Source organism: Eleutherodactylus coqui, chromosome 3, assembly GCF_035609145.1.
Source record: "Eleutherodactylus coqui strain aEleCoq1 chromosome 3, aEleCoq1.hap1, whole genome shotgun sequence".
NCBI classification, from domain to species: domain Eukaryota; kingdom Metazoa; phylum Chordata; class Amphibia; order Anura; family Eleutherodactylidae; genus Eleutherodactylus; species Eleutherodactylus coqui.
The window spans coordinates 281,739,324-281,761,143 of record NC_089839.1 but is presented as its reverse complement, the minus strand read 5'-3'; the positions used below and the strand labels follow the sequence as shown (position 1 = coordinate 281,761,143).

The following is a 21,820-nucleotide window of genomic DNA, read 5'->3' as shown; positions in this document are numbered from 1 at the left end:
TATCCTTAGGATAAATCGTCAATAGTTGAGCGACGGGCTCTGCTGCTCGGGATCCACGCCGATCCGCTGTTTTCCTGGCCTGCTATCATTGTGTGCAGCGCCGGAAGAGGACTGCTCTGTCTGATTCGCAGCAGCCTGGGTTGGTATTGCATTGAATTCAATAGGACCTGCACCTGCAATACCAACCTAGGCCACTACATTACGGACAGAGCTGAATGCTCCTGGCCCTGATCACAATGACAGCTGGCCCGATATCAGCTGATCGTCAAGAATCCCGAGTGCCAGACCCCCACTGATTAACTATTAATTTAAAGAGGCTGTCCAGGACTTTACTATTGATGACCTATCCTCAGGACAGCCTTTTTATGTCCGTGAAACATACGCGCTTAGGGCTTCTTCACCCAGGCGTATTTATTTGTGTTTTTGCGTGCGAAAAAATATTTGTGCGCTAAACACAGATAATAGAACCCTTTGACTTCAATGGATTCGTTCTCACGAGAGCGTTTGTAAAAAAAAAAGTAGGACCTGCTCTATCTTACTGCGTTTTGCGCAGCGAAAGTCCCAACCCAGGGATCACATTAGGCCTAAATAACCGTTAAATCCATGGAAGGGTGTCACACGCACGTGTTAACAGGCCCTGCGTGCGCAAAATGTACAGTAATATGCACTTACCCACGCGCAAATCAACCTTGTTCAGGTGCAATACGCTGCAGCAAGCCTTTGCGCGAAGACGCTCATTCCTGCGTGACCCTTTTGCGCACAAATGCCAGTTGAGGTAGATTTGCGCGCACATGTCAGCACATATTACTGTACTATTTGCGCACATTGGCCCGTTCACACACACGTGACACATCCTTTCCGTGGATTTAATAGCTATTTAAGTCTAATGAGGTGTTCTTTTCTCCACGTTTTGCGCAGTGTCACACCCTTTCCCTTGCGTATTTGTGCACTTTGCATAGACTTCTATGGGACTTTTGCTGTGCAAAACACAGGAAAATAGAGCAGGTCGTAAAGCAAAATCACGGCTGCAGAAGTGACGAAGCAAAACCATTGATTTCAATGGTTTTATTTTCGCTAGCGTGATCCTCGCACATTAGGACTTGCGCTATCTTTCTCAGACATAGTTTTTCTAGGTGCAAGAAAAGATAGGACAGGACCCATCTTCCTGCTTTGTTTTTTTCAAACCTGCGTGCAGTAGCGGAGTTTGAGTAGTCAAAAAAATAATTTAATCACCTGGTTCATGCGCTAATACGCTCCATAGCGCCGAGCATATTATTGCATGCGCCCTTCTGTTTCCAACTATCAGCCAAAAAAATTAAGTGATTTTTGACAGAGTTGTCCCTTGTAAATGTGGGACTCAGCAGGGAACTGAGCAAGAATATCGCTTCCCAAACACTGCCAGTCCTTTTAGGGCTTAGTCACACAGGCGTTTGTAATGGACGTTTTTCCGCACGTCAAAAAAGTTGCACTACATAGAACCCATGCTTTTCATGAATTCATAAATGGGTGAGTGCTGCCTCTGATTGGCTGAACACTGTGACCAATCAGAAGCAGCCAATTCAGCAGGCGGGGATTTTAAATCCCCGCCTGCTGAATACTACTGAGAGCAGTTCAAGAGAAGAGCCGGCTGGACGCTGCTGAGCCCCGGCAGCTGCAGAGAGGTGAGTATAGATTTTTTTTTTTTGTACAAATTTTTAGATTGTTTTTCAGGGAAGCGCTTATATTTGAAGCCCTTCCCCGAAAATTACTACAGTGGCAGCCTATTGCTTTCAATGGAGCCGGCTGTATTGCCGGCTCCTTTGAATTCAATGGGAGAACATCGCGTTTCTCCGTGACAGCTGTGGCAGATGATAGTGGGCAGCGCTCTTTTTGAGCGTCAAAATGCCCGTGTGACCGAGCCCTTTTGTGCGGATAAACGCTGCTAGCAGCATTTTTTTCGCCGTGCCACCCGCTTAGGTCACGCGAATTTTTTTAACACATCAGCTATGCGTTTAAAAATTGGCACGTACAAACGCCCGTGTGACTGAGCCCTCAGTATATTGCAGCACTAGGTAAATGCCTATTAGGGTCCTTGCATATGAAGTTCTATAGGGACCGCATTACCAACTCATAATTGGTTGTACCTACAGAAATGAATGCAAGAGAAGACATCCCAACTTAGCACCACTACCAGTACTATCAATGGGCTGTCATTGTGCTACTTAGTACATGTGTTTTTGGAGATGTCATTAAGGAAGAACCTAACATAATATCTTTGGCACCTACATGATGGATGGCATCAGAAGCTGTATGTCCATTATTGATGTCTACCATATTCAATTCCCTTACAGATATCTGTGGTGGGGTCCTCACCAGTCTCTCCGGGATGATCACCAGCCCAGATTACCCTGATAACTACCCCAACAATGCAGAGTGCCACTGGCTGATCAGTGCAGCTCCTCACTCCAAAATCCACCTAGTTTTCACCGACTTCCAACTGGAGAGCCAGGAATGTAACTTTGATTACGTGGCAGTCTTTAATGGTTCCAGTCAAGAAGAACAAGTCACCCATTATTGTGGTATCACCAAGCCTCCTGACACCACGTCTTCTTCCAATGAGCTGCTGGTGGTCTTTAAATCTGATTTTAACATTGGGGGACGAGGTTTCAAAGCATATTTCTCATCAGGTGAGAACAGGTATCCCATGACACAGTTCAACCTATATACACATTGGCTTCAACTTAAGGGCTCACACCCACTGGCGATAGACTTCCCTGCGATGCGAGAGTGAGTGGAAACGCATGATAATGAAACCTCTGATTTTCAATGGTTTCATTCTCATTAGCGATGTTTTCACTGTAACCTCAGAATCTGCGATATCGCCCATTGTTTTCAATGGGGCCGGCGGCAGCAGTGCTAGCCCCAATGAAAACATAGGGAGTACATTGCGCTCCCCTGACACAGCTGTGACACCTATGGCAGGGGATTCCTTCCCACGGTAATGAAGGAATGCCCTGTCACAGCTGTGACAGAGGTCTGCGATGCTATCCCATTGCTTTCAATAGGGCCGGTGCTGCTGCAGCCCCATTAAAAGCAATGGAATGAAGGCTACCACCGTGGCAATGATTTTCAAGGAAGGGCCTGAAAAACATTGCAGCTTTTTTGAAAATCCCTTCCTGCCACTGCCATTTTTCTTTTATGTTGTTTTTTGAATTCTGACTTTCAAAAAATTCTAATTTTTTAATTTTGCAATCATCATAGCCATGTAAGGGCTTGTTTTTTGCGGTGTAAGTTGCATTTTTCAATCATACTGTTTAATATACCATATAATCTATTAAAAAACTTTGAAAAATTAGTAATTGGGATGAAATCGGAAAAAAAAAACACTTTATCCAATTGATTTCAATGAGAGCTGTGCCTGCAGTTACAAGCGTCAGCCACTACATGGGAGGTCGGCGCGGAACCTTCCGCTCCAAATTCACAAAGGTTGGAGCATAAGTCCCCGCGTCGACCTCCGTATAGTGGCTGGCACTAGTAACTGCAGGCACGGCTCTCATTGATTTCTATGAGAGCCGTGCCTGCAGCTACAATTGCCGGCCACTACACAGAGGTCGGCGTAGAGGCTTCCGCTCCGACCTCTGTGTATTTGCAGCCCTGACAGCATGCGCCCACTCAGCTGACCGGTCAGGGTCCCAAGCGATGGACCCCAGCTGATCAACTATTGATGACCTATCCTGATGATAGGTCATCAATAGTATTCCCATGGAAAACCCTTATAAATAAATTAATACATTTACTCCCTTCCATTATATTCGCACAGCATCCTCTGTCTTGGCCTCTTCTGGCCAGGATCAATGACCTGATTTTGCCACCTGCGAGACACAGAAGGCATTGGACAATAGAGCAAGGAGTCTCTGCTTCCCGCAGTCCTGCTGTAATCTTCAGTTTTATCTGTCTCTAACCCCTTCCCTCCCCAGGACGTACCATTACGTCCTGGGAGCCTGGTACTTCCCGCAACAGGACGTACCGGTACGTCATCGGGATAGCGCGAGATCATGACTGACCTCGCGCTATCCCGCAGCGGGAGCCGGCTGTCAGTCACAGCCGGCGTCCGGCTGCAACAGCGGGGGGCATCGGAGATGCGCCCCCTGCTGTTAACCCCTTAGATCACGGCAGGGAAAGAGTTCACAGAGGGAGCACACTCCCTCTGTGTCTTCAGCCGGAGCCCGGCCTGTCACCATGGCAACAGGACGCCAGACACTGGCGTCCTGTATTGCCAATACCTATGATCGCTGTATAAGCGATAAGGCATGGCACAGCAGTACCTCTGCCATGCCTTATCACAGCGATCATAGGCACAGTGCTGCAAGTCCCTCAGAGGGACTCAAATTGTGTAAAAAAATGAAAAGAAAAATGTAAAAAAAAGAAAAAGAAAAAAAACCCCTTTTTTTATGCTTTTTCTAATATTAGCATAAAAAAGGTAAAAAAAATTAAAACCCCACATATTGGGTATTGACGCGTCTGTAACGACGTGTACAAAAAGTTGAATATGCTTTTTATTTTGTACGACAAAAAGCGTAAAAAATACCGCTAAAAAACAGAGGCAAAATGCTAATTTTTAGCATTTTGCCTCCCAAAAAATGCAATAAAAGTGATCAAAAAGCCGTACATTCCCCAAAATGGTACCAATAAAAAACTACAGCTCGTCTCGCAAAAAATAAGCCCTCATAGAGCTCCGTACATAAAAAAATTAAAAAGTCGCAGGACTTTGAATGCAGCTATAGAGAAAAAAAAAAGATTTCCAAAAAAAGGAGTTTTATTGCAAAAAGGTGTAAAAACCTAAGAAAAATATAAGAATTTTGGTATCGTTGTTACCGTACCGACCTGCAGAAAACATTTTGTGTGTCATTTATGCTGCATGATTAACGCTGTAAAAAAAAGAAAAAAAAATCTATGGCAGAATTCATGCGTTTTCTCTCCCTGTTATCATAAAAAAATTATAAAAGTTTTACGATATTGTCTATGTACCCAAAAGTGGCACCGATAAAAACTACAGCTCGCCACGCAAGAAACAAGCCCTTATAAGGCCGCGTCGACGGAAAAATAAGTTATGGTTTTTGAAAAATGGAGATGGAAAAATACCAAAAAATCGCTTGGTCCTCAACGCCAAAATAGGCCGTGTCATTAAGGGGTTAAAACATGGATAAAATTGATCTAAAAAAATGAAGGCCAGAGGAGTTCCACCCCTGAGTGGCCCCCCAAAGCTCAGGTGGCCCTAGGTTTTGCAGTGAGCAGACAGCTCCAATCTCAGGGAGAGGGGCTATCGTGAATCACTTTTCCCCTAGAGCTCATAAAAGTCATTGCTTTGGGTCGTATGGTAGAGAAATTGCTCCTGAAATATCCCTTCTACAGGGTTACTTCTGAACTGTAATATTGAAGGCCATCAATATCTGATCAGTGAGGATCTTACATATGGCGCCTCTGTGGATCAGCTGAATAAAGGGAACATGGCACTCCAGCAACCGCCATACAGTCATAGCACTGTACATTTGGTTGTGGCTACACATGGTACTGCAGCCCATTTTACAAGCACACATTTTACATGTGGTTTTTAAACCCTATACAAAAACAGTATATATAATATATCATTGCTGACAATTATAACCTCTCGTCTATTTATCTATTACTTAGGTGAGTGCCAGGATGTGTTCACAGTGGTGAAAGGCAATATTACCAGCCCTCGCTACCCAGAAATGTACCCTAATAATATTATTTGTCAGTGGAACATCCAGTTACCCCAAGGTTTTCGCATTAAGCTGTTTTTCCGGGATCTTGAGCTGGAGGAGATGAACAGTCTGACGGAGGCGTGTGATTATGATTACCTGGCTGTGTACGATGGGCAGAGCCCAAGTGATAAACTTCTCGGCAAATGGTGCGGCACAAAGTTACCGGCACCCCTGATATCCAACAAGAACAACCTGCTGCTGGTGCTGGTCACAGACAGAGACACCGCCAACAAGGGCTTCTCTGTGTCCTATATCGGAAGTAAGTCTTATATTAATCTGTTTGATGATGGCTTGTAGACCGTTTGGTTTTAGAGTAAACGGGACTTTGGCTGAAATCAATATGGGGCCCCTTTACATTGAATTTCTGGTGGCATTTCACATATAAATACTATGCCTAATTTTCTGTCTGTCTTGGCCAAACCCTGATCCTACAAAGGATAATTGTATGTAAGGCAAATTTGTTTCTAACCACCAAACAGCGCCAATTCAGATGACTTAATACCCGTGCCAAATTTCGCTCTGCAGTATTTATAAGCAGATGTTTGCCATTTTACAATTTCTTGTGCCTCCATATAAGACTAGGGCTAAGTTGCCGCTTTGGCCCATCGCACAGCCAAAGATTGTCCTGTGACCCTTCTATATCACACTTTAAGTGAATGCAGTTGCACTGTAACTCACAAGTTGCTGCGACTGCAACCCGACAATCACAAGCAATCTATCAGGTATGGATGTCTTGCCACGATTGGGTCACAGTTGCGGAAACTTGCGAGTCAGAGCTTGACTTTCATTAGGATGTGATGTAGCAAAGCCATAGTACGATCTTTGGCCGGGCAACTTGCGTTACAGTCAAGGTTGCTTCATAGCCTTGGCCTAAAATTTTCTCTTTTTCCATTTTTGAGCTCAGTGTGCCTTACAAGGTATAAAAGGCTAGGGACTTCTGCCTTGAGATGCCTTCACATTGGCGATAAAAATCGCACAATTTTCATGCGATGCAAGAGTGAGTTAAAACGCAGAATTATGAAACCAATGGTTTTCTTCGCATTTGCAATGTGGAGCATGTCCTATCTCTGCGTTTTGCTTTTTTTATTTTTTATTTATTTATTTATTTTTTTAATCTCCCATGTTTCCCTATGGGGTCTCCTTTTTATTGCATCTCAAAGCATGAACTTGCGATTTTCGTGCAAATCGTTTTTAACATTAGAAAGTCCTATTGATTTTCATGCAAGAAAATCCCTACGACAAAATAGCGAGCGCCAGCGAGGTTTTCACAAGAAAAAGCATCACTGACGCTCAAATCGCCTGAGCAAAGCTGCAATTTTGCAGTGATTTTCTAGTGGCGATATCACGATCGCCAGTGTGAAGGAGCCCTTAGAGAATGTTCATATAGCGGATGTCCTGCCGCAAATCCACACTATTTTGGTGCAGATTTACTTGTTGTTTTGCACCTATGGAAAAGTTAAAATTAAAATCAAATAAAATATTTACTCACCCTTTCCCCTGTAAAGTCTTGCCTGCGCCCCCACCAGTCTGTCCTGACCTCCAGCGAGGAGGTCTCTACCCACGTGTGGCTACTGTAGCCTGTGATTGGCACTCGTCATCACTAGTAATGAGAAAGTACGTGTAATTATTTAACTTTTTTAAACTTTTTTTTAGTGCATCTGCCTGTAGATTTTTCTGCAGATCCATGAGTAATTCACAGCAAAATTTTCAGCAACTTCGATTTGGTGCAGATTTTTATTTTCCCAAGGAATTCAAAAAAGGAAAATCCTGACCAATCCACAGCATAAATTGACCTGCTGCGGATTATAAAATCCACACGGCATGCAGGTTAGTTTACACAGCGGGTCTATTCTACAGCGTGTGGCAGAGATTTGTTTAAATGCCATCCACTTCACTGCTACAGCGCTGACACTTGGCACCAGAGACGTAACTTGAAGCTCCTGGGCCCCAATGCAAAACCTGTAACTGGGCCCCCAACTATAATGCTTTATTCATAGTACTGGGTTCCCTATATGGAGAAGAGAGGCCTTATGGGCCCTGTAAGGCTCCTGGGCCCGGGTGCAACCGCATCCCCTGCATCCTCTATAGTTACGCCCCTGCTTGGCACCCAATCACCTCATCGCCAGCGTCCTGAGCGGCAGACCCCAGCGGATCAACTATTGATGACCTGTCCTGAGGATTAGTTGTCAATGGTTTTTTGCATGGAAAACCCCTTTAAACAAATAATGTAAAGAATAGGGCTGCTGCGTACCCCGTCACCTCACAACAGTTCCCTAATACTACATGGGTCTATTTCTATTGGAACTGAGAGATATGTGCAGATCCCACTTGACACTTGCTGCACAGTTTTAATAGAGGTAAAGAAAAAAATTGTACATATATAAAATGTGCCCGCTGATATCCATTTTATTTGGCCCGTGTATTTTTGTGGTAGGGGGCGCTGTACAATGCTACTTACAGATCTCCACTGCAACTGTTTCAACTAATTTTGACTTCATCAGATATCTCTATGTTTTATTTATTTGAATTACCACAAATTATATCCTCCTCCTTGGCTAAAAAATACTCTTCAAGAAAAGCTGTGATCTCTACTGAAAAATGTGTAGTGCCACTTCTGGTTGTTTTATCCAGTATCCCCCCACCCCCACCCCAAGGGCTTATTCACAGGAGCCAGGGGCGTAACTATAGAGGATGCGGTTGCACCCGGGCCCAGAAGCCTTAGGGGCCCATAAGGCCTCTCTTCTCCATATAGGGAGCTCAGTACTATGAATAAAGTATTATAGTTGGGGGCCCCATTACAGGTTTTGCACTGGGGCCCAGAAGCTTCAAGTTACGCCTCTGACAGGAGCGTATATCAGGCGGCTGATATACACTACTATCTGAGCTGTCTTCCCCCTTCCCTCCCCCTCACCTGCTTTAGGAATACCAAAAAGTGTAAAGGGTTGCAGGTTTGAGTGAAAATATCACTAAGGCAGGGTTGTGGCAAACTGTGTCTTTCCTGAGAATTACATGTAAAAAAAATACAGTGGTGCAGTTGGGACTGCAGTGCATAAAATATTAATTCTCTTAATGTTATCAGCTTAGGGAATGGCATAGCCCTTAGAGAGATTTGGCTTCAGCTTAGTTGCACACTAAATATCTGTCTCTGTGCTTTCTCTAAGTAGTTGCTTCTTACACCTGGTGCCCTTGATCGATGCCCTCTAGTACATGGCCAGCTCTTCACTTGGCTCACTGCTTCGTTTTATCCATAATTGACACACTTTCAGTGCTGCTACACTGATCAGAGGCCATTTCTCCCTCTCTATGACACAGTTCTGATGTTTATATATGCTTGCATTCTATGCAAGTGATGACTGTTGGCTGGGTTTCTCCACGGCAAACTTCTGCTCTCTCTGCTTTAGGCCGCCTGCGCACGTTAGAGCTGGATTCAGCATGTGGATTTCCGCTGCGTAACACCTGAGATTCATTGCTGAAATGAATTAAAAATGCTTGCGGATTCAATAGTTTTTCCGCACGGATACACAGTGGATCACGTGTGCGGAAGAGAAAAAAAACGCAAGCCCAATAGTGCCTTCCCCCACCTCCCTGCCAGTTTTCCAAGCAACCTGAGAAGTATTCACCTACAAATACACAATGTAATTGCAGATCGAATGCTTCCATAGGGATCAATGGAGCCCGCCCACGTGGAATCCGCGCTAAAATAGAGTATAGTGAGATTTATTTTCCGCTCCCGTAATCCACGATTCAAATCCACATGTGTGCATAGGGGTGCGGAAGCTCATGCTTTCCTATGGGGGACCTTAACAGTGGATCGTCCGCGCGGGTGCCGATTGCAGATTCCGCAATTCAAATTTGGCCGTGTCCAGGGGGCCTTAGGACTTAAATGCACCTGTAATTTGCTAATGTGAAACTGGCCTATTAGTCACCAAGTCTATAGAGATGTAATCAGCTTGCTGGTTACATATCTTTTTAGAGGCAATGGCTTGGTGGTTTTGAGTTTCACAGTATCTGACAACCAGCAGTCACCAGTAACAATAACTGCAGGACTATATAATGCCGTCTCTTGCTCACACTTGGGCGCTTTCACCTCAATGCTCTATCAGGCGATGCTCCACTTTCCAAAAACTCACTTTTGCCTTTGGTGCAACTCGTTACCCACCAGCAAGCCTAAGCACACAACTCTCAGTATACAGTCTTGTGCATATTTGCCCAACAGGCGATCTTAGGGAGGCTGTTGATTAGCAGAGCTCAGGTCATACCTACAGATGTCTTTTGTAGATCCCCCTAGGATTCTCTGGGCAGCAGTCCGCAGCCACCTGTGTGTTTCCATCCAGGTGTGGCTCTCTCCCTCCCTCTATCTCACCCTCAGGTCCTGGTCCTCGCCCTTACAGTCTGAGGGCCGCGTCTTCCTGCGCAATGTGCCTATTTCTCCTACAGTCTCAGAGCCCGTCTCATAGATCTCTGTAGCCTATCTAGTTAGTGCAGCACTTCTCCTGCGCTACTCCACCCTGTTGTCATGCGTTACCCTCACACTTTACTCTTATCTACTGCCTCAAGATGCTGCAATAAAACTCTTCTTTCGCTCTATGTATCTTAATTGGAAATAATGTATTTTTTCTACCAGAATTACAAGAAATAACACAGACACGGTACAGAAAATTAAATAATGTGAAGTTTATTATATGTATGCTTGTTACCTCCCATCACAGCAGGAAAACCCCCAGTGGAGGAAACCATGGCCGCTGTATTCCCTTCCTCTGGGAATACTAATGGAGGATAACACTATGATACAAATTTGGTTGTGTATGTGGTTTGCAGTGATTGTGCATGTGTGTGTGTCTGTGTAAAAGGGGTAATCCAGTCATTTACTATTGATGACCTATTGTTGAATAGGTGATCAATAATTGATCAGCAAGGGTCCACCACTCGGGATCCCCGCCGAGCAGCTGATCCTCCTGCTTTCTGTCAGTGCAGCGGGGCCAGACGTCCACATCCGTGGTCAGAGCTGGAAGTGTAATAGAAAGTCTTCACTCCCATTGAAATTAATAGGACTGAAGCCTTCTATTGCAATTCTAGCCTTGACCTCCAATGTGCACCACCAGCCCACCTGCAATGACAGTGAGCCGGCGCATCAGCTGATCTGCGGGGGTCCTGAATACCAGACCCCTGCCGATCAACTATTGATGACCTGTTCTGGAGGATAGATTATCAATAGTAAATGCCCAAATTACCCCTTTAAGTGGATGCATTTGTGTGTGTGACTATAAGGGTGCGTTCACACGAGCGTAGGCGTATTTACGTTCGCACGAGCGCAGCGTATAATCGCCGGAAAGAACGTTTTTCGCCGATCACGACCAGAGCTAGAAAGCGTATTTTCGTTTGTTCCTACTTTTCGAACGGTCTTTTCGGCCATCGAATATGCGTTGGCGCGTATTTCGGTCGCATATGTTCCGGTTTTTTTTCGGGTTGCCGTTTTTACGCGCCGTAAAATCGCCCGTGCGAACGAATACATTGGAAACCAATGCCTCAGATGGTCACGTTTATACGATTGGGCGCAAAAACGCGCCGTTTATGCGCTCGTGTGAACGCACCTTTAAGAATACAATTTTCTTTCTTTCTGAGGTCTTCATCTATCCATCCATCAGTCCTCTATTACTTCTCCTTGAATACATGACGGCTTAGGTCTTTAACCATCAGGTCTTCTTAGTTGGCGGTGATGTTTCCCATCCTGGCAGCAGTACATCTAAGTTCTAAATAGAAAAGATAGAAAGAAAAGTTTATTAGCATCTTTACTACAGGATAGAAACATATCAACATCATCAAGCTCTTCTCTATGAACTTCTCTTTAAAGAAGTCTTTCTATCTTGGAATGATAGAAATCATTACTAGGATCAGCCATAACAGTCTCACCCTTATATCACCCCAACATTACACTTACCAGAGATGTTTGTGGCTTTACTGTTCCGGGTTCCTCCTCTGTGTCTGTCAGGCATCGGATGTTCTTGACCCCTTTTCCCTCAGATGGTTGGAGACTGATGGTACAGATAGGGCAGGATGAAGAGCTGCATTCTTGGCCACTCTAATGTAACGCCAAGCTGAGGTGGAATTTCTGCTCTCTCTTCCATGCCCAATGGTTGGGGTCAGATGCGTAACTTGAAGCTCCTGGGCCCCAGTGCAAAACCTGTAACAGGGCCTCCAACTATAATGCTTTACTAATAGTACTAGGCTCCCTAAATGGAGAAGAGAGGCCTTATGGGCCCCCTAAGGGTTCTGGGCCCGGGTGCAACCACATCCCCTGCATCCTCTATAGTTACGCCCCTGGTTGGGGTCCTGTGCCATGATATAGAAATCATCATCATTACTACAGTTTAGAGTGTTCCTGGTTGATGTTACTAACCAGATCACAGGTCTCCCAGTCTACCCAAGATCTGTATCCCGTCCATACAAAGAACAGTTTGCTCCTCAGCTTCTGTAGTCGATCTTTCTTCATTGATACCGTTCATCCAGGGGCCAAGGTGTAGATCTCACGGCGAAACAGGATCTTGTCCTCAAACTGGTTGGCCAAAAACCTGGAAGATAGACACATTAAACCAAATTAAAGAAGATGTCAGAAGAGAAAGAAAGGACTTGAGTGCAGACATCTCTGATATTATTAGTGATAAAGAAACTTACAGTCCTGAGATGAAGTAAGTTCTATATTCCTTAGTACAGAGTCAACCTCTTCTGAAGTACATGAGGACCATGGCCAAGAGATACTGGAGGGACAAGAAGGAGAGTTAGAAGATTTCTTATCTACATACATGATACATATAGGACATATATTGTAGATATTAGTAGATTGTGGGGAGATATTACTAACTATTAGAGGAATCCAGGAGACTTTCTGTTCTTTCCCTCAGTATAATACTACCTTGTCGGAGATCTTATAGCAGCTGCCCTGGCTAGACAACACTGGATGTAGTCATCCTCTACAAGATAACAGAAATCGGATTATTTCACTTCCATCATCACCTTCCAAATATCCAAAACTTCTACATGTGAAGAACAGTGTTTTATAATCTTCTATACTATTACTGACACATTATATACTGTATATGCTGCAATAGTGTTCCTGACAAATATTGCAGAATCTGCAAAGGTAACCTTCAATGCAGGCATAAACAGAACCTGAGACCAATTCTATATTGATTTATCAGGCAATCTATATTCAGTGTATTGGAGGAAATCAGTATACCCAGAGAAAACCCAGGCAAACACGGGGAGAACATACAAACCCCATGCAGAGGTTGTCCTTGGTTGGATTTAAATCTAGAACCACAGTGATGCAAGACAACAGTGCTAACCACTGAGCCAGCATCCTGCCCTGTATATCTAACATATATTTGGTGTAACACATACTGTTGTAGCATTTTATATAGAAAATAGATTAATATAGAATTTCATATGATAAATTCCGATACTTTAGGGGAAGTTTATTAAGACCGGTGGTGCAGACTCCAGTCTTAATATTATCACCTTTAGTGCATGATCATCTAATATCTGAAGAGGCGTGTGCTTCCTCACACACTTGGCACATCTTGGCAGCTGCATAGAAAGTGACGCCGGTAACAATTTGGTGTAAATTCCTGGTATATTTTATGACAGCTTCCAGGATAAATTCTATATAAGTATATTGGGATACAACGGTCACACCCTCTCCCGACAAGCCATGTCCATTTTACAAGAAAGTGGCGTGACTTGACATACCTTTCAAAAAGTTACTAGAGTTTAGAGTGTTCCTGGTTGATGTTACTAAGCAGATCACAGGTCTCCCGGTCTACCCAAGCTCTGTATCCCGTCCGGAAGAGCAGTTTGTACCTCAGTTTCTGTAGTCGATCTTTCTTCATTGACACGGTCCATCAAGGAGCAAAGGTGTAGATCTCACGGCGAAACAAGATCTTGTCTTCAAACTGGTTGGCCAAAAACCTGGATGATAGAAACATTAGACCAAATACATTACAGAAAGTATCAGAAGAGAAAGAGAAGAATTACGTACAGATATCACTGATATGACTAGTAATAAAGAAACCTATAGTCCTGGGAAGAAGTAAGTTCTATATTTCTCAGTACAGAGTCTTCCTCTTCCGAAGTACGCGGGGACCATGGCCAGGAGATACAGGAGGGACGAGAAGGAGAGTTAAAGCTGGTAACAGATTTCTTACCTGATCTTATACAGGACATATATTGTAGATAGTAATGTCTCTCCACAATCCTACACACTGTACTAATGACCATTAGAGGAATCCGGAAGACTTTCTGTTCTTTCCCTCAGTATAATGCTACCTTGTCAGAGATCTTATAGCAGCTGCCCTGGCTAGACAACACTGGATGTAGTCATCCTCTACAACAGTGTTCTCCAACTCCAGTCCTCAGGGACCGCCAACAGGTCATGTTTTCAGGATTTTCTCAGTATTGCACAGGTGATGTAATTATTGTCGGTGCCTCGGACATTGCCACAGGTGTTCTTACTATAGGATATCCTGAAAACATGACCTGTTGGTGGTCCCTGAGGACTGGAGTTGGGGACCCCTGCTCTACAAGATAACAGAAATCAGACTATTTCCCTTCCATCATAACCTTCCAAATATCCCAAACTGTTACTTTTGTAGAACAGTGTTTTATAATCTGCTATACGATTACTGACACATTATATACTGTATATGCTGCAATAGTGTTCCTGACAAATCACTCGTGTGAGTTTAGTGCATTTTGCAACGGACAAAACTGGAGAATGTTGGCCGTCTAAATGCTGCCTAAGGCTGGATTCAGACGAACGTATATCGGCTGGGTTTTCATGCCCAGCCAATATATGCGTCATCTCTTTCTGCAGGGGGTGAGCCTGGAAGAGCCAGGAGCAGTGCTCTGAGCTCCCGCCCCCTCTCTGCCCCTCTGCGGAGTTCCTGCTCCTGGCTCTTCCATCCTCCCCCCCTGCGGATGAGGACATTGTATATCGGCTCGGCGTGAAAACCGAGCCGATATACGGTCGTCTGAATCCAGCCTAACTTAGTGAATGAGGTTTTTGTTTTTTTAAAGGGAACATGTCGCCACCTAAGATTCCACTGTTATGTCGCGTCACATTGTGGGACTTCAGCTTCGCAGCGTCATCTACAGAAACTTCACTCGGATTTCATTAATTTCAATGAAATGAGTAAAATCTGCAACAAAGAACGTGAAAATATAACTGCAATTTTTAGTAGACAAATGGTCCACTGTGTGTAAAAGTAGCCTTAGGTCTTGGGCTGTCTCCAAGGATGATCTTTTTTTAACCATTTAGGAGACAAATTTAACATTAATTATTAACATTTTGAGGAACATTTTGTTTTCCTGCACCAAGCCAAGATGGCAAAGGCTCATAGGAGTCAGAATGTTAGATACCCCCACAAATGACCCCATTTAAAAAGAGCAGCCGGTGATTTTCAGAACAGACATTTTGCTTAAAGTTGTTTAAGGCCCCATTGACCACTGGTATAGCCCTAGAGTGGCCAAAACGATGCAGAACCCCCACAAATGACCCCATTTTGAAAACCCCCTGTTTGTCCCATATTCAGAAACATACCCATTGTGGCCCTAATATTATGTCTGGATGCACAACAGGGCCCAAACCGAAAGGAGCATTAAACTTCAACTCCGTTAACTTTTATGTAATCGCCATTATCCATTGGATAATGGTGATCACGTGACTGGGGACCACTCACCGCGGCCCGCGGCCAGTGTTTCAGGCTCTCGGCTACCTGTAGTACCCAGGAGCAAGAAGACTTTAAATTTCCCTTGCCCTCCCCAGCTTCTGCGATTGTGTCTGCCATTTTGCAGATGGGCGCATGCGCCAAAGTTGGGAGAGGATCCGCGGATAAAGATCCCATCGGGGGAAATCGCTGGGGGCCTTAGTTAAGTAATTTTACCTCCTCTCATGAATTGGATCCATGATTGGAGGTGAAACTTTAACTTCTTTTTACTTTTACGTGATCGCTGTTTTCCATTGGAAAACGGTGATCACGTGACCAGGGACCGCATGCCGCGGCTCCCCATGAAATCTCCAGGCTACATTTAGTGCGCAGAAGCAGTGGTGAAGTCTGCGGATCAATCCAGGGCCTTAGGTACGTAATTTCATCTTCCCTCACGGATATGATTCGTGAGGGAAGATAAAGCTCAAACTTTTTTTTCTTATTTTAAACTTTCTTTTGCTTTATATGATCGCTGTTATTCATTAGATAGCGGTGATCATGTGACCGGGAACCACATACAGTGGCTCCCAGTGACATCTCTCTGCTGCATGCTACACATGTTAGCCAGGAGCCAGAGAGGTTTAAAATTTCCCGGGGCACGCGCCCTTCTCTGCTCACGCCCGATGTATGACGTCTGGCGTGCATGCCCATAAGGCGCCGTGGGGCCTGGGAGGCCGGGACATCACGGAGGACGGGGGCGAGTACTTTTTGAGCTGCATCTTTAACTTTTCTTTACTTTACATTGAGAAAATCATGTAAAATAAATCATGGGAGGGTGCTCTCGTGGCCCAGGATGACAGCTTCAGGTTGTCAGCTACCTCCAGGAGCCGGCAGCATGGAGCTGTCACGTCCACAGCTTGCAGGGTTTTAATCTCGCAGGAAGCATGTTTTTACATCCCTGGGGATTAAAGCCCAGCAAGCCAGGACGTAAAAACAGTATGGGGTGGTCACTAAGGTGTTAAAGTCAAACTTTTCTGTGTAAAACCTAAGGAACCCGAGCCGCAACCCCGCCAGAGATTCTTTATTCCGTCCTAAATATAGAAACTAGCTTCTCTGTAATTCAAAAAAAAGAGAAGAAGAGAAATCCATGTAATAAGCCAGGTCTGAAGGACCAGCGAATCAATGGAGCCTTGTCATATAGTGATAATCTGTATATATTAGAAGCGCAGGCCGTTTCTTGCTAATGAAACCCTTGTGGTCAACTTCATCTACAAAGATTGGATTGTAAAGTGTAATTACATCACAAATCATGAGCAAATCAAGATTCATCCAGTGTCACATGCACCCGGGACGTGCTGAATCTGTAACCCGCAGATTCCGCACAATAAACACACAAGCTGCGTCAAAATAATAATAAACAAAAACATAGGAACTCTTTCCCTATCTAAGGCCTCCTGCACACGGGCGGGTCAGACCCTGCATGTGGGATTCTCGCAGCGGAGTTTGACCAGGTGCCTGGCTGGTGACCCCTGCATACCTGTCTGGTGTCTTCTGTCAGCACTGCAGATTTGCCAGCCGGTGCTCTGTTGCACATGCGCAGTAGCCACGGGCGCTAGGCGATGACGTGGATCCCGCGATACTTCCGCAGTGCTCACTGTGGAAGTGCTGCGGGACAGATGGCTTTTACTGACTTCAATGGAAGCCATCTGCGTAGCCCGCAAAGAATCGCAGCATGCTGGCGGCCTAAATAACCTAAGGAATGGGACCTGCCTAAATGCAGGCAATGCGCCCTGACAAGGACGTACCTGACCTCGTAACTTGGCCCTTAGTTAACCCTACGTGAGACGGGGAAAACATAAGAAACCCAATAGAATAGAAACACAAACTTTGCTTAAATACAGCAGGCAAATGAACGATCCAGAATAGAGCTCTGACTGAGACCACAGTCAGAGCTAGACTGAAGATTCAACGTCAATTCAGTCCACCATCAGCCAGACTAAATAGCCTGACAATTCCCCACAGGTGCGGCTAGCATGTCTCACATAATACCACACACACCAGGGCCTGAACCACGTGCACCACACTATCAGCATGGCAGCAATCCCAGAACCGCTGCAACATCCAGCTGATATACTATGTTCAATGCAGGAACACACAGTAGCTACATCGGCGCCCTGGTGAAAGGTGTTCAAAGGCCCTTCTGCCACTTCTGACGTCACCACTATATATATATAGGCGAGGGCCCGATTATAAATTTTGCATTGGAGTACGGGAGCTTTATTACTCCTCTGGTCCCCAGTAGGACACTGCTGCTGCTTCTTCTTCTTGCTTCCGTCTATGCGCAAGCCAATGTTTTTGTAGCAGTTGTAAAGTGAGCCACAGACATGCTAGAGCTGATAGCCATCAGCCCGACACATTCAGCATGGCCAATGGTGCAAGTTACTTTATCAGGAGGGACAAGTATTCCCTTCTTAAAATCTAAAACTATAAGATTCTTGTTTCCCTGACCATGAAGCAGCCCGTCAAGATGAACAGGCATCTAGGATCAGTCTGAAAATAGAAGTATGCACACAATATTAAAGGGATTCCCCCATGGTAGGTGTAAAATAAAGCAGCTGATACTTACCGCTCCCTGCTCGTCCCCTACCGCCGCCTCCGGGTCTCCTTCCTGTTGCCCCTAATGACAACTCTTAGCAATGATCGCCGAGTGCTGGTATTGGCTGCAGCAGGTTTATGGGATCTCACAGGCTGACTGCATCAGGTTTATGGGATCTCACAGGCTGACTGCATCAGGTTTATGGGATCTCACAGGCTGACTGCAGCTTGTAAACAAACAGAGCTGAGACTGGAGCCGACACGGGCCAAGAGTCGTATACATACGGCCCAAGTGCCGATGTCACCACTAAGGTTCAATAGAGAAGCAGCATCAGTGGTGTATATAAATATAAAACTTCACCATATATTCTTCATAGCAAAAGCGTTCTTTATTCTTAATCTTCCATGGTCATAGCAGCAGCGACAGCTTTTTCGATCCGCACATGGATCTTTATCAAGCTGGCTTAAACATATACTGCTACAGCCTACATTTTATAAAACACAACAACCAATCCCCATCTCACCCTAAATAAAACCATTATTCCACACTTGTGTATTCTCTTCTGTCTCCTTGTTATAGGATGGCACGTGAGCGGCAGTAATTCAGTCGCCCAATTAGTAAAGTCAAGCTCCATGCTGTCAACCATATGTCAGCTGTGTACTAGTGCCGTCCGTCCCACTTTATCACGCATGCTCGAGTATACTCAACTCTCGCGTGAGCATCCTGCGGCCATACTACCCCCTAGGTGCTTCTGCGCATGCGCGGTGTTTGCCATACGCCGCAATACTACACTCCAGCTTCCCTGTATATTGCAACCATGCCGCTCACCCCCGTTCATCCTGAAGAGTATGACAACTACATATTAGCAAGTTCCCGTAATAATAGTGTGTGCTCCTATCCATATACATAGAATGCACCATGTCAGAGCGATGGTTATGTAGATTTCACATAATAAATATGTTCTTACTTCAACCATAATCCACATCGTTCTACATAGATAGCCGAATTATCACTATATAATATATGGACGTCTCTAACTTTAGAGACATATCCCTATTGCAATACAAGTTTTTCAACCACCTTCATAATAACGAGGGGAACCTTTACACTGAAGAGCAGAGCGGAAAAGGCAGCAGCAAGAAAAGGGTGCTTCCCCAGTCCAAAAGACAATAATTCAAAAAACCTGCTTCACATTTCAATATCTTTATTAATCCAATCGAAAATATCTAAAAAAAACCTCCTCTTTCATATTCCGGAAGCTCGCTTTTGCACAGGGAGGCCTTTGGAGCGTCATATCTGTAAATTTCGCTGTCCTCACGTGCCAGCCATCAACGTACATTCTAAGGCTGGATTCAGATGACCGTATATCGGCTTGGTTTTCACGCCGAGCCAATATACGGTGTCCTCATCTGCAGGGGGGAGGAGGATGGAAGAGCCAGGAGCAGAAACTGAGCTCCCACCCCCTCTCTGCCTCCTCTCCACCTCCTCTCCGCCCTTCTGTACTATTTGCAATGAAAGGAGGCGGGACAGGGCAGGGCTAAGTTCCTCAAATTAGCCCCGCCCCTGTCCTGCCTCTCCTCATTGCAAATAGTGCAGAGGGGTGGAGAGGAAGCAGAGAGGGGGGCGGGAGCTCAGAGCACTGCTCCTGGCTCTTCCAGGCTCCCCCTCTGCAGAGAGAGACGACGTATATCGGCTGGGCGTGAAAACCGAGCCGATATATGGTCGTCTGAATCCAGCCTAAGTGTGAGAAAAATAAAATAAAAAAAATAAATAATAAAAAAAATAAACACAAAATGTAATACATAACACCAAAAAACAATATGCAGATCCCCACTAGACTGCCTACAGGTATGGGGCCGCATTGAATTCCATATTAAGGCCTAAAGAGATAGCGTGCTTAGTTTATATATCCATTCCGATTCTCTCTTCTTGAGTGCCCCTTCTCTGTCACCCCCTCTTATACTTTTAGGGATACAATCAATAACCCTGAAACAGAGTTGACTTACGGCGTGTCCTTTTCCTCTAAAATGCCTAGGTACGGGGAGCACAATTTTATTTGTTCGGTGACTGGTGATTCTGGATCTTATTTCCATTGTGGTCTCCCCCACATAGAGGAGACCAGAAGGACACGATATTAAATAAATCACAAAAATCGATCAACAAGTAAAATGATTACGAATGTAAAAGAGCTCACCCGTATACGGGTGACTAAATCTGTCACCCTTTAGCATATTGCTACCACAGGAACAACCAATTTCCCTGCCTTGACTGAGATAAAACCTGTTGTCCCACCTTTCTATCAGCACCTTTATAGGACCTTACCAATATATCCTTGATGTTATGGCAATGTAGGCCATCATAGGAGGGATGGCAAATTCCATTATTTGGGGACAGGCTTTACCCAGAATGGGCCAATACCTTTTGATGATCCCTGTTATACTACTGCTTAAGGCGCTATAGGTAGACACAAATGTCATACAGGGTGGTTTATCCTGTTTCTCCCGGGGATTTAATAAATAAACACGATTCAAAGAACGCGCCTTAGTTGATGCAGATACTACCAGATCTTGAGGGTAACCACGATCCAAGAATTTTTGACACAGCTGACCAAGACGTACATCAACGTCTTCCTCACGTACAATTCTGCAAACCTTCAGCATCTGGCTCCAAGGTAACGACCGTAAGGTCTTAATCGTATGGCAGCTGCTGTAGAGTAGCAGATTGTTACGGTCTGTCATCTTACAAAATAGATTCGTTTCCAAACCTGTTTCAGTTTTTATCACCATTACATCTAAGTACCGGATCCTATCTTTTGACCAGGACATAGTGATACTTCATGAAAGGCCTCTAACTCATTAATGGTGCCGTTCCACAGCATAAAAATATCGTCTATGAAACGCCACCATCGACATACCTTGGGCCACAATTGGGAGGTATAAATCTTAGTTCTCTCACAATGGTCCATACATATATTAGCGTATGTGGGGGCCACGTTGGACCCCATTGCGGTACCCTGGCGCTGACGGTAAAATCCGTCCTCAAAAACAAAATAATATGATGTAAAATAAATTCTAAAAGCACCAGGATAAATTGGATAGAAGAAGCATTAGATAGATGGGATCCAACGAGGCCCCCACGCACAGCCTCCACGCCATTAGTATCTGAGATAATAGTATAAAGGGAGGTGACATCAAAGGTCACTAGTATAGTATCCCTCCCTACCTCAGCGTGTTTTAGTTTTACCAGAAAGTCACTAGTGTCCTTAATGTGTGATTGAGCTGCAGTTGCATATTCTCTAAGAACACGGTCCAGAAATCTCGATGGACCGTTGGAAATTTTAGAGCTGAGACCGGAGTCGACATGATTCAACAGTGGTATAAATACTGTGCGAGCGCTGACGTCACCGCTAATGTTGTTAGCGCTCGTGCTGAGCATTTGCACAGAGACTTCACAGCTGGATAATGGGCTTCTCGCTATGTGATGCGCTGAGACATGGGACGATAAGCCAGCGATGGTTTTTAGGCTGATTGGTAAGCTTAATGACCTGTGAACGAAAAGTGAGCGATTTTTTTTTTCGTATTTACACTGAACGATTATCGCTCAAATTCATTCATTTGAAACTTGAAAAAGACCTGCTGAGGTCGAAACGTTGTTTTTAATCTTTATTATGGAAGAATAAAAAGTTAGGATTTTATTGCGCCATATATGCTGCCTCTGGTGTTGGAGCTTGTGATGGCATCTACAATGCCGAGTGTGTT

At 44.7% G+C, this 21,820-nt stretch overlaps 2 protein-coding genes across 9 annotated transcripts in view; one reads left to right on the top strand and one right to left on the bottom strand.

Moving 5' to 3' along the window:
* The window catches only part of LOC136621799 (dynein light chain Tctex-type 5-B-like), a 60,402-nt gene extending 50,188 nt beyond the window's left edge, over positions 1–10,214 (bottom strand). For 7 of the 8 annotated variants that reach the window (XM_066597537.1, XM_066597544.1, XM_066597540.1 and 4 more), the window contains exons 1-2: positions 10,025–10,214; positions 7,255–7,365 (exon numbers count right to left, since the gene is read on the bottom strand). The gene's annotated coding sequence lies outside the window, so the exon portion shown is untranslated. The remainder of the gene's footprint in view (positions 1–7,254; positions 7,366–10,024) is intronic. The other variant, XM_066597539.1, reaches the window with a different exon arrangement.
* CDCP2 (CUB domain containing protein 2) overlaps positions 1–21,820 on the top strand; it is a 38,000-nt gene that overhangs the window by 3,150 nt on the left and 13,030 nt on the right. Inside the window, exons 3-4 of the mRNA XM_066595012.1 lie at positions 2,331–2,666; positions 5,671–6,024. Of these exons, the coding sequence (XP_066451109.1) occupies positions 2,331–2,666; positions 5,671–6,024 (690 nt within the window). The remainder of the gene's footprint in view (positions 1–2,330; positions 2,667–5,670; positions 6,025–21,820) is intronic.